At 43.9% G+C, this 13625-nt stretch overlaps 1 protein-coding gene across 4 annotated transcripts in view; it reads left to right on the forward strand.

The window, feature by feature from the left end:
* Window positions 1–13625, forward strand: part of akap13 (A-kinase anchoring protein 13) — a 95494-nt gene that overhangs the window by 42888 nt on the left and 38981 nt on the right. For 3 of the 4 annotated variants that reach the window (XM_028586074.1, XM_028586072.1, XM_028586075.1), the window contains exons 11-13: window positions 1558–1622; window positions 10866–10923; window positions 13339–13427. In XM_028586074.1, the coding sequence (XP_028441875.1) occupies window positions 1558–1622; window positions 10866–10923; window positions 13339–13427 (212 nt within the window). The remainder of the gene's footprint in view (window positions 1–1557; window positions 1623–10865; window positions 10924–13338; window positions 13428–13625) is intronic. The other variant, XM_028586073.1, reaches the window with a different exon arrangement.

Raw genomic sequence — 13625 nt, forward strand, 5'->3', positions numbered from 1 at the left:
GTCGGTCTGTGTGTGTGTGTGTGTGTGTAACAGTTTTCAGACTAAGTTCCTTATTAAACGTGAATGCTCTACACTCCCATGGCCGATGACTCTTAGCACCGTGTGTGGTTTAGATTATGTGGCTGTGTTCCCAGAGCTGAGCAGTGATCTGGGGAGTACAGGGTTACCCTTACTGGCACACACAATGAACAACACTGTGGGAATCAGATATTTTAGGGCGTGTGATAGGAGGTGTAAATAATGAAATGAATGCCGGATGCTTCAGGTTCCTGCTGCTGTTAATGCTGGATCACTGTCAGGGCTAACCTGGACTACTGAATACTAGAGACTGATCTTTAAATCTCACGATAGCTCACGCAGCAGCGTGGACCCATCTGGCGGAGTCAGGTTAGCGTGGACCAGCGTCAACCATCCATTTCTGTGAGCGGTGATGCGGCAGCCCCAGTCCATCCAGTTTGTTCACATCTCGCCCTAACCACCGAACTGCCTGTGCATTGTCTGATTTATTTGCATCATCGTTAGCGGAATCGCTCGCTTACTTGGGCGAGAGAGGTAAAGAGGTGGCAGCAGGGTGGAGAAATCTCCTATGGCAAAATACATATCGGCCGCTTTGACCGGCCATAAACACACAGCGCGTTACTATGAGCGTGCTCATTTTTGAGTTTGAGCTGCAGATCAAATATAAAATGTACCTAGTCAGTCTAGCATGAATTAATTTGACCTTTGTTTTAGACTTCTCTTTGCGTTTACGTTATTGCTGTATCAGCTGATAGTTTTTTTTTTTCAAACAAAAAATTCTCCATAATCAATTACACACTTCACTCTGCTTTCATGCCATAATTTGCCACAATGCTGTTAATAACGGACCGTTATTGTGGACTGCAGTAGACCCGGAAGTTAGCTCCCCTACTGTCTGTACTGACTGGAGAATGGTTTAGGGTCTTCTGTGGGTGCAAACGAGATGCTCACAGCGCCAGCATCACATCATAGAGGAACACAAATGGAGAGATGCTGTAAAAATGAATGAAAAGCTGCCTCCCAGATCAGCCAAAAAGCAACAGAATGAATGTGAGAGCTTTCTATAAATACACACACACAGTAAATATACACAGGCAGCCAGAATGTTCCAGCACTGTCCAGGCTGATGGCTGGCTCAGGGAAGCTTTCCTTTTCAGCCCCTAATTATTTCACCCAGAAAACATCCCTGACTCACCATGAGAGGAGCAAAGTCCCTCACAGGATCTTCATCATCTTCATCACATTCCAATCGCGGCCGCTCAACTATCTGACTCTTTGTATTGTTAGTTGTGTAATTAGGCAAAACTCAGAACTCATCAACCATCTTTAATGAGCTTTGAGCCCTGAGTTGATCTCCCTAACCACACACACACACACACACACACACACACACACACACACACACACACACACACACACACACTGACATGTCCGCTCCAGCCGGGCAGCAGGAAAAGGACCAGCATTCATAGCACATCTTTGAATCATGACATGAATGTCGTCCTGTGACGGTGAACTAATCTTCTCTGTCCTTCTCAGCAGAAGAAGAAGAAGCAGAGCGTCAGCTGACCGGGAGACTCCCAGACGGCACACACCCTCTGCACGTGAGTTTATACAGTGAATACTGGTTTCACCCCAAAGGGTACGGTGGCCGACAGGGGCAAACGCACTGCAACTTCAAGTGCCCATATTATGAAAAAAATCTCATTTTCTGGTGATTTGGGGTGTTATTTTGTGTCTCTGGTGCTTCCACACGCATACAAACTTTGAAAAAAATCCATCCATGGTGTTCTGAGTGAGATACGGCGAGTGCAATCAAAGATGGTACAGAAGAAGAAAGGAGGTCTCACTCTGTAGCTAAAACCGAGACCAGGTGAAAAGAGGATCTGCAGCAGTGAGAGAGAGCTGTGCAGGACAACAAAATATGGTGTTTTTTGAAAATTAAACCATGTAAACCTATTCTGGTACAACCTTAAAATACAGTTATGAACCTGAAAATGAGCATAATATGGGCGCTTTAATGAAGCGTGCGCAAATAGACAATAAACAAGTAAATTAAGAAAACCTCTTTATGAATTTGACAACACATGCGCAGCATTTACCAAACGCGCTGCAAATACAGAAACGATGCAAAAAGGGGGAGTGCTCTGCCTTTTTATTACCACGCGTTTCCAGACGCGTCTGTTGACAGGAGTTGCATGATGTTAGCTGGACACTGGTGTTTCTCTCGCTGGTTCACAACAGAAGTAGTGTGTCTCAGTGGATGTACCGTGCTGGGATTAAAATGTCCCTCGCCTTCCGCTCTCGATTCTGCGAGGGCACCATCGATGCATCCAGGGCTTAGCACCGCCCAGGACCGCTGTGATTGGTTTAAAGAAATACAAACAAGCCAGAATAGAAGCGTGGAATAGCCAGACTACACCAACACTAACAGAAAGAAAGAGGGAGCTGAGAGTAGCTTCCTCACCTGCTCACCTGAGTGTTGTTCTGAGAACTTTGAAACATTACCTAACGCTGTTCACTGAGGCCTGGACTCATTTCAGAGAGCCCCCCCCCCCCCATTTGTTTTTGGGATTAAAATAGCTTTCAGACAGCAGGCAAAGCAGGTAGCACACCACACTAATCGAGGCAAGCACACACTGTGGGAACTGGACTGAAGGATCAGAGCTGATTTCCAGACCCAGCATTCAGTTAGCTGTGCTCACATCCTCGCTGCTCTACGAGCCTGTGAGGTCAGAGCCGGGCCGGGCCGGGCCGGGCCAGGCCAGGCCAGGCCAGGGTTACCTCTGAAACCATATAAATCATTTTCCAATGTCTCCCAATGACGCAGTAGTTCTGAACAGCAGGTCAAAGGTGTGTGTGTGTGTGTGTTTGTGTGTGTGTGTGTGTGTGTGTCTCCTTCTCCCAGGATAATATTTAATTTTGAGAGGTTATTCAGAGAAAGTGCATTTCTGTTTGAGCCTCACCTGTCAATCACGGACCACATGCTCTGACTTGGCTTGGTTGTCTTCCTGTTTGGGTTGCCAGTTTGTGATCGCTGAGCTTGTACCTGGTTAGGATCTGGCTTGGCTTTTTCTCTCTGACCGTGGAAAGATCTAGAGAAATCTCTTTTTAGGGCTAGGCAATGCTCTAATCTACTTTTGGCTTTGAGTTTCTTCTTTCCAATGTTCCACGTAGGTTTCTTTACATTGTGTTATCATTCGCTTTACTCAGAATGGTGTTTAAAGTCAGTCAGCCTCAGCGCCAACTGACATCTCTCTCTCTCTCTCTCTCTCTCTCTCTCTCTCTCTTTCTCTTTCTCTCTCTCTCTCTCTCTCTTGCTTTCTCTGTCTGTCTCTCTGCGTCACAGCTGGGTGGTGTAAAGCTGTTACCATGGTTATTGCTGTGTTTGTGTGAGCCGATTGGTTACAGATGAAGCTAAATGTTTCCACTTGTCAGCTATAAGTTCTGTTCCAGTTAGTAACGGACTGTACACTTAGAATTTACTTAGAGCTATATCCACACACACACACACACACACACACACACACACACACACACACACACACACACACACACACACACTCTCACTCACAGACAGCCAGTGGGATGTGTGTCTGTGTCTTATAAAGCTTTAAAAGCTTTGAAGCCAAGCTACAGCTGTGAACTGTGTTCACAGTCCCATTCGCTCCCTGATAGAAAAGAGCAACACCAGTCCTTGTTTCCGTGAAAATGTCACGCGTCACCTTCACAATGTCTAATGGTTGCGATGATGTGAACAGAGGAGGAAACAGACGGCGGCCCAGATAAATGAGAGGGTCGACTTTGCTTCGCTGGGGCGTCTGGGCGTAACGGCGGCCTCTTACTAAAGAACATCAGCGGCAGAGGAACTCCTTCACTCACTGTTCTCTCAGACTGCACAGGCACTTATCAGATAGAGCTCCATTGTTCACAGAGGCAGCAAACTGATGAGAGGGAGTTAGTTTCACAGCAAAGGACAGATGTGAGCGAGAGAGGGAGGGAGGGAGAGAGAGTGAGAGAGAGAGAGAGAGAGAGAGGAATGGAGGGCCTGAAGGAAAAAAGGAAGAGAGTGGGATGGAGGGAGGAGCCACTGGTTTGAACAGATGTGGGCAGAGAGGCTCATTTTCCGCCCCAGAGTGCAGCGAGAAGGAACAGCAGATACGTGGACTCTACTGGATTACGCATCAGCCTGCTGTGGACATGCACCACTTCTTTTAGTTTGAACGTTTCGGTCATAAGATATAGATAAGATGAGATCTACTTTATTGTCAGCGCTTAACTCTTCATCTTGGTTTGGCTTGGGATCTGCTGCACCAGAGTTAAAGTGCACATAAGCTCTGATTCGGCGTGTTTCTCTCTTCTGTAGCTAATTAGCGGTTAAAAGTGTTTAGTTCCAGTTGATTTGTGCCGTTTTTGTTTTTTTTTCTCTTACGGTGTGAAGAAAATCAGCAGCCTGCAGCTCTGGAAACTAGTTTGATCTTTTTTTCCCTCCCCCTGGGAACACCCTCAGCCGCTCTCATACATCATATTTTGGTTTGGTTTTGGCAGAAAGGAGAGACAGTAAAGAGAGGTGTGGTTGTTTTTAGGATTCAAGCTGCGTAACGCTTCTTCCACGGCAGCTTGCGTGTTAACACATGGATCTGCCAGCATGTATGAGAGACACAGGCGCAGGTACAGCTTCTGTTCCAAAGGAGAAAGGGCTGTGGATGTGCTGCTGATCAAGGTACGAGGGTGTGTGTGTGTGTGTGTGTGTGTGTGTGTGTGTGTGTGTGTGTGTGTGTGTGTGTGTGTGTGTGTGTGGGTGGCTACCCAAACTATTGATAATAATACACGTCTGAATATTTGTTATTATTTTATGTTCAGATAGAGGAGGCCATCTCCTGATATTTGTATTTTCTCTATTTTTCTGGATAAACCTGAGTTTTGGAACTACACTTTCCGTAATGCCTTGGGTGAACCTGGGAGAACGGGAAGTACAATGTTGCCATGGAGACTGCTTTCCATTTGGCCAAGTGTGGCTCCTCCCATCCTAGCGAGGGATGGAGGAGACGTATTTACCAAACGGGACAGCCTTCATTTAAGGAGATGAGGACTAGCAGGGTTAGGGTTTGGGCTGACTGTCACGTGTCATGAACACAGAAGCTGAAGACTGCTCCGAGCATCACACAGTGTAACACATAGACAACTCAAATGGGAGCCAAAACACCAGCAACACATGTTCTATAGATCTGATGAATTCATACTTGTATTCCTGTCTAGCTGTCGACCGCACTGTCAAATATGTGAGGATATGAATATGATACCGATGCTGTTTATAATGTCTACGTGCGCCCACTGAATAGAGAAAAAGGCTTAAAGCAGTGGCGTCGAGCTCAACTTCACCAAGGGCCACACTGGAAAATGAGAATCATATGAAGGGCCAGACATGTTTGACATGCTTTTTTTTTTTCAACCGAAAAGTTGAGTAATTCCTTTGACTGTATTATTTGTGTCTCATATAGCTTTCTCACTAACAGTCTGGTCGCCTTAAAGCCCTAAAAAGTCAGCAAAAAAGCCATCATAGAGTTTAGCAAGTCAAAGATTAACAACCTGTTTCACAGCCTGAATATGTAAACTGTCTGGTTCGGTGGCAATTTCTGAGCCTCAAAGTCGGCAAATCTGCCAAATTCTGCTTTGAGTGTCGCACGACTGCAGTCTGTAAAACAGTTTCCCATCATTTTGGTTTGGCTCACATCTAGGCGGGCTAAAATCTATTGTGAACATAAGTTGATATGCGGGCCGGATCCAAATTTGCAAGGGGCCGGATTTGGCTTAAAGGTTTAAGACGCGGTGTCATTTATCTCACCGGTGAGTCATTGATTTCAAACTGGCAGAGGACGTTTCTTCCTTCTCACACATGTTTCTGCCACGGCAGATAGATATTAGTGACAGCTTGTGTTGTAGCCTTAGCAGAAAAGGTTTCAATGTTCCCATGGGATCTACATTCTGGACAAAGTCATATTTACCGTATGCTCCAGCCAGAGGGATTTTAGATTAGATATATACACAGATATGTTACACAGACTGATATACACACAGAGATATACACACAAATATGATATTTAGTCAGAGATAATTAGAGCTGCAAAGATTAATCAATTAATCTTTGACTTTTAAATGAATAGCCAACTATTTTGATAATCGATTAGTCGGTTTGAGAATTCTTTTTTAATAAGTTAAAAATTCTTTGATTCTAGCTTGTTAAATGTGAATATTGTTCTAGTTTCTTCTCTCCTCTGTGACGGTAAACTGAACATCTTTGAGTTGTGGACAAAACGAGACATTTGAGGACGTCATCTTGGGCTGTTTGGGAAACACTGATCCACATTTTTCACCATTTTCTGATATTTTAGAGACCAAACAACTAATCGATTCATCGAGAAAATAATCAACAGATGAATCGCCTATGAAAATAGTCGTTAGTTGCAGCCCTAGAGGTTATGTGGACAGACGATGCAGCAGTGTTGACCTCCCATGCTGATCACACCCTCTCTCCATGTGGAAGAGGTTTATAGACCTTGTCATAGTAGGAAAAGCACAGGTGTATTCAAAACCATTAATGATTGCTGCATTCCACTTAGGAGAGGTCCTGGTATTAAACCATTACTGATGGCTGTATTCCACTTAGGAGAGACCCTGGTATTGTGCACGCTTACTCACTGAAATAGCTTACTGGGACACTTGATGGAACTGAGCCATCGTTAAGGTTAAGTTCAGCTGTGCTTTTCCTACTATGACAAGTCAAAATGTCTGCTGTGAAAAAGGTCCATTCCAGCTCTCTTTCTGTTCCGACCCCTCCCTTCTCTGCCTGCTGTTGGCTCCTCTGGCTTTCCTGACTGAGCTGGCAGTTTGGGAGGGTTCGTTAGCCAATTGGTAGAACACCTGGTTAGGCCTCAACCAAGACTATTTATGCAAGTCCTGGCTCATCGTTGAGTCTGCCTTCTCTTTCTCCTAGGATCTCCTGGTTTGGGTTTGTTTTCACCTCTTCATCATTTACCCACACATCTTTCACTCCCCCACACACCACGCACACTACTGATACCATTGATTCCACACACGTTATCTATCTATTCTTTTTTAAATAGTTATCTCGTTTTTAACAATAAACAATTAATTGGTACTTTTAACCTGTCTGGTCTCCCCTCTTTGTCACATGTGTTGAGCCGGTTTGTGACAAGTGGGGGCTCATCCGGGTTTTTGACACTCTCTCAACACCACGGCCACATGCTGTTTGAGGTATCTGATGTCTGACATCTGTACATTTGAGGGGTTGGACAGCTTGTCATTGAACGTGTCATATACATACTGAGTCTGAACTCTTTTTTTTTTTTTTTTTGGTTCTTCCAGTGTTTGTGGTAGGCTCAGAGGTTCGAGTTTCTACTTTACAACGCTCTCCTGTACTGTACTGCATGTTGAGTTTTTGTTAACTGGCTGTAATCATTCATCCTGGCCATGACGTAATCTCTTCCTAACAAGACTACACTATAAGAGATGCAACACTGTGAGGACACATTCATTCTGTGCAAAACCACAATCTTCAATTCAGCTGAAGTTCATCTGAAGTTCTTGTCTTTTCCATGGACAGTGGATATGTCCTGCTCCTCAAACCATGACATTAAGTCTACACACTACCAGAGTGAAGATACACATTTGTTTAGTTTAACTCAAATTAATTTCAGCTGAACTTTCACATGCAAAGCTATTCTTTAAAGTTCTTCACCGATCAGGCTGCTGATGTTTTAGTCTCCTGTGCAGACCCAAACCAACACGTGTTAGTGCATCTCTCAATATCTTCTGACTACTGTCTGTGTATCTCAGCTCCGAGCCCATTGGCTCCTACTAAAGATCAAACTATCTTTAAAAACACCTCACATATATCTACTGTAGTTTTGTCTTCCTAAACATCGTCAGACGTCTTCTCTTGACAGATGACTCTTTTCTTCTTTCTGCACATCCAGTCTCCTCTGTTCATAAGTGTAACTCACTGCTGAATACCAGTCCAGGCACGTTTTCTTAAGAGTGTTGAAGAGCATCCTGGAACAAGTCTGTGTGGCTGCAGTCCAATGGAAAATTAAATGTATTGCATAAGAGATCCTGGAATCCACTGCAGATTAGGATTGGGCATCGAGAATCGATTCCTACTTGGAATTGTTTCAAAAATTATGATTCTAGTAGAATCGTTTCTTTATTGGAACCTTTTGGAATCGTTTAAGAGGATTTGGTTCCAAATTCCGTTCATCACTTCCCAATTTAACATGAGCAAATATTGGTTTCCGTAGCGGCCAGGCGCTTGCTGGTTTTATTTTACGTTGAAAAAGCCCTGTAAAACATCAAACCCTACTGAATCAAATACAACGTTCCTCTTGTTTGTGAAAATAGGCATGTGACCCGTTTCAACTCCACCCCTCAAAGAATCGGAGCCGAGAATTGATAAGAACCGGAATCGAAAGGAAGAATCTGAATTGGAATCTGAATTTTTCAAATCCAAATGATGCCCAACCCTACTGCAGATCAGTGTCAGCAGGGTGCAGTGCTGCATACTGCCAGTCACTGGTGTGTTAGGTGTGGACATGCGAGGGGGAGCCGGGGGGGGAGAGAAGGAGTTTGCTTGCTACTACTGGGATAGTGATAGCATCAAAGAAAATATTGCATTCGGGCTATAGTTGTGAATCAGGTGTCCATATGGAGTCTTTTGTTTTCGGCTGTCTGTTTGAATCACACTAGCTTGTTAGCATTTTTATCTCTGGTCCTTCCGTGTGGACCTTCTACTACACACTGACTCTGTAATGAGTGAGTCAGTAAGAAATACGTTGGTGTGTCTCAGTCTGTGTCCTCCTCTACATGTGGACTTCCCTCAGCTTCTGGCTGGATTTAAAGCTGGTGCCTGAACTCCGTGTGCTGTGTGTGTCACGACAAAGATCTGCCGAGTGTCCTTTCAGCGGGCTCGGATGTGTAATAGTGGCGTAACTGAATGTATATGCATTATGGCAGCATGTTCAGTTCAGAATAAAGCTGAGTGGTGTTCCGTTGTCAGCTCATGATCCAACATTAAATTCTCCTCAATTACTTTTTTTTAATTAACATGTAATCTGAATGCACAACTTTTGTGTATTTAAAGAAAGTCATTTGATATGGACTAATGCAGTCTGACTTTTATACGTCCCGTTCTGCTTTCACTATTGACTTCCACCTTGACCATTTAAAGTTACACAGCTTTTAATTAGAATCAGTTAGGATTGTTTTGTTTAGTTCAAATGCAAATCACATTTTATTTATTTAGGTTAAATGGTTAAAGGTGCCCTGCCACACAAAACTGATTTTACTTGCATTTTTTGCTACCTCCTCTGTCAGCTCTAGCCTCTGAAAAGAAATAAGCAGAGAAATCAGACCAATTACAAAAGCTGGTCAGTCTGACATCATGTTGCCTGAGCTCATTACTATTCATGAGCTCGCCCAGTTGCGCTGGGTAAAGGATGCTGATAGCCAGGCTCTCATTGGCTAGCTGTTAGCCAATCAAAGTCAAGCAGCTTAGCTCGTTGAATATTAATGAGAACTGGCACAAATCGAGCCATTGAGACATTACCACAAAGTAATGAAATATGTGTGGCAGGGCACCTTTAAAATATTATGACATAAAATATATGTATGTATATACTGTATGTACCAAAATGTTATCCAAATATCAATGTCATGTTGATTTCTTCCTTTGGGATTTCAAGGCATTTGATAATACATGTCAGAAATAAAACTTTGTCAAAAATGAAAATCTTTTCATAGCATCTTGATGAAAATAAATACAGTATGATGTATATTTACTACACTTTGCAGGATATTTGAGAAAGACGAGCACATTGAGGAATGAAATAATAATTAATAAGAGTTCAGCCGAGCTTTACACAGACATTAGACATGTGCAGCTGGGTGTAATTGATAAATGCTGTCTGTTGTCTCCTACGTGTTGGGGGGGGCTCTATGGTGCAGGATGTTGATAATAGACAGAGCAGGCAGCATGGAGCTAGGACAACAGACCCATTGAGACAAGTGGATGAGGGGACAAAGGACTCATTGGCTTCACTGATTAACAATCGCACAACTAAATATGAGCTCACTCTGATGGCTCGGCCTACACAGCAGACCACTTTAAAATCCATTGCTTCAAAACAATGTCAGGTTGTTAATATCCAACACATGCACATTATAATCAGTCTCTTTCTATCTAATCTGTAAACCACTCACGTTAATAAAAACCAGAAGACAGAGCTTGTGTGTGTTCTTGTAGGTGTTCCACAGCCTTCACGTTAACAGACTTGTCTTATCTCAGGCTACATCTACATCGCTACGTTTTGGTTTTTAAGCATTTGAGTTTTGAGCCAAAAGTGAACTCTGTGCACTAAGTGTAGTGCAGTAGAAGAACTAATCTTCTTTTAAACAACACGCCCAAACCTCATATCTCATCAACATTGCTGCCGTTAAGACTGCAACACAACCCCGCAGATTCCAAGCCAAAAAAAAAATGTTTCCAAATGTCTCTGGTTTAGGGGAATGAGAGGGGGAAACACCAGAGCAGGGGGAATGAGAGGGGGAAACATAGCCAAAGCTATTCCTTTTTAAACCAAAACGTAGCAATGTAAATGTAGCTTAAGTTCACTCTCTGACAACAACATATTTTCATATTGATGTGAGCAGCAGATGGTTGTTTGGGCTGGAACCACAGCAGAGAAATGAAACCATGAAATGACCTTAATGTCGATGTACCAGCACTGTTTATCAGAGAAATGATGTTTCCTCTATTTCCGTTTCTCTCTTAGATCCAGAGGGAGAGGGATGCTTTCTGCCCTGAAGCCAACACTGTACCAACATGTTCAGGTACACTCTTACTCCACTGGCTGGGAAACACACACACACACACACACACACACACACACACACACACAGTTAGTTAGTCTCAGTATGTGAGGGAAGGGTTAGAAACAGATAGACGGGATCAGTCTGGGAACAATTCTATTTCACCTGTTATAGACTTCACCCACTGTAGATCTCTCACCAAAACTAGTTTTTGAATAAATGCAAACCGACAAGAGGCCATGCCATGAAGCACAAATTAATACATTTTAATAAACCATGTATTCGTATGTATTAGTAATAACTACATGAATTACTAATTGATTAGCAAGAATAACAGAATGTGTGTAGCATTAAACATACTGTTGACTTTGTAACATGATTGGATGTGGAAGATAACCCAATAGACCAACGTATGTCCCTGCGTCTCTGTGTTTAGTCCAATCAACAGTCTCACATCTAATCAGTGCCACACGCTGAAATATGTTTGTATCATCATAAAGTATATACTTTATACAAGAGGAGAGGTCTTAATGCACCTTGGAAGAAGGTTGTCCTAGAGATCTCTACTCGGGACAGTCGCTGACACTCAACCCTGTCCAATCCCACGTGGGCGTGAGCAGAAACCGTATAGTGATGACATCACAGATGTGTGACATCCGTCCGCGTTTGAAGCAACTCCAAAGTCAGATGGTTTAAAGCAGCTGCAGGCTTCCTGTGCGGACTGACAATGATCAGCTACATGCACAGTTTCTCTGTGCATGAGCACATCATTCTGGTTTACCACACAATGAAAGACTACCTCCATGTCATCATTGTTTAAACGTGTTGCATTATAGCATTGCCTCATGGGCCTAAAGCTACCAAACGGCAACAAAACAGAACGCGGCAATTACAAGGCTAGATTTAATGAAAGGTTGACCCTGCATGGAAATAAACTGACGTTACAAACTTAGCTGCACGGGCCGTGCCCCATGTACCAAAGGAATGCAACTTTTCTTAAATATTGAAGGTTGCATTCTGTTAGATGGAGCAGTTGACTTGCCACGATATCTACTGACTAACCAGGAGCAGAAAGGTGCACTGCTAACACTGCTTCAGAGTCTCACACTATTCCTTTAAACTGGTGTTTCAGAGTGCTGTGTGGACTGTTTCTGAAGCATTACTATATCTGTCTGTCTGACTCAGATTTTGCCCACATAAATATAGAAATTATTTTGAATAATGAATCAAAAGCAATCAGAAGTGTGTGTGCAGTTGTTGTGCAACAGTCTGGTTCTGGCTGCAAACCACCAAGTTAACCATCTAGCAGCTCTCCAATTAGAGACACATTCATCTGGAACATTTCATCCAGTTCACTGATGTTATCAACATTCCCCTCCGGCAGTACAAACACGCTCAGCCTTGGCACTCAAACTGCGTCTTTCATCACTGCATCAAACTGCAGCACACCTCAAGCCCCCCCGTTCTAAAGCACAGCACAGCTGCAGCGTTCACAGATGCACAACACGGAGACACACTGCTCCTGTAGTGGTCTCTGGGGTCAGGGGATGCGGTCCAATAGTCCATTTTGCTCATGAAGGTTCCTAACTGAGTGAAATGACCCGGAAATAGTTAAAGTGGCTGCCATGATAAGAGCTGTTGGAATTGTCTAAGTGATAAGGAAAGGTGCTTCAATGCTTCCTTAGTTACTGCCTTTAGCATAGGATACACTGGACCATCCGTTACGAAAGGAAAGGAGATAATGCCGTCCCACAAGTCCTTGTGGCAGGCACATTTAAATTTAGTCCTGCGTCACCTATAAAATCCTCCTTCTCACCTACAAATCCCTCCGTGCCCTGGCCCAACAGTACCTCTCCGACCTCCTCCATCCATACACCCCCCACCCCGAAACCTGCGGTCCTCAGACGCTGGCCTTCTCTCCGTTCCCCCCTACCAGACTCTTTACCTTTGGAGACAGAGCGTTCAGTGTTGTAGCCCCATCCTTCTGGAAAACCCTCCATGCAGATATCCGAAATGCTACATCACTGGACATATTTAAAAAAAAAAATACTCCTCAAACACCACCTGTTCACCAACCTCCCTTAGCTTAGCTTAGCCTCAGTAGTTCTGTAAAGTGTCCCTGGGTTTTGTGAAAGGCGCTATATAAATAAAAGCTGTTATTATTATTTTAACATAACCGCATCAGGTAACCATGTACAGACGTAATGTTGAACAGGCCTGATGATACACACACACTCAGGCTGCTTCTCTGACGTCAACATCCTGCCTCGCCGGATCACACCCAGCACTGCAATACGCTCCGTGCTCAGAAACTTTATACTGAAGAACAGGATGTTCTGTCTTTCACTTAATCAGCACTTACCTCGATCCCTAACCCAGCGAGGTGTCCCTGTCTCTGTCTGTCTCCGTCTCATCTCCTCCTCTTTTTCTTTTCAGATGTCCAGCCAGACTCAGAGAAGTGTGTGCCAGTGTGTATGTTGCACAAAGAAGACAGCGTGCAACTGGATAACAGTGTCTTTAAAAAGGTACCACACACACACTCTCTCACACACACACACACACACACACACACACACACACACACACACACACACACACACACACACACACACACACACACACACACACACACACACTCTCCTGGCTTAGTGCTGGCATTCAGATCTCTGCTGGTCCCGTACACCAGGGGTGTCAAACTCATTTTCCCAGAAGGCCACACTGGA

This window comes from Perca flavescens, chromosome 8 (genome assembly GCF_004354835.1).
Source record: "Perca flavescens isolate YP-PL-M2 chromosome 8, PFLA_1.0, whole genome shotgun sequence".
NCBI classification, from domain to species: Eukaryota; Metazoa; Chordata; class Actinopteri; order Perciformes; family Percidae; genus Perca; species Perca flavescens.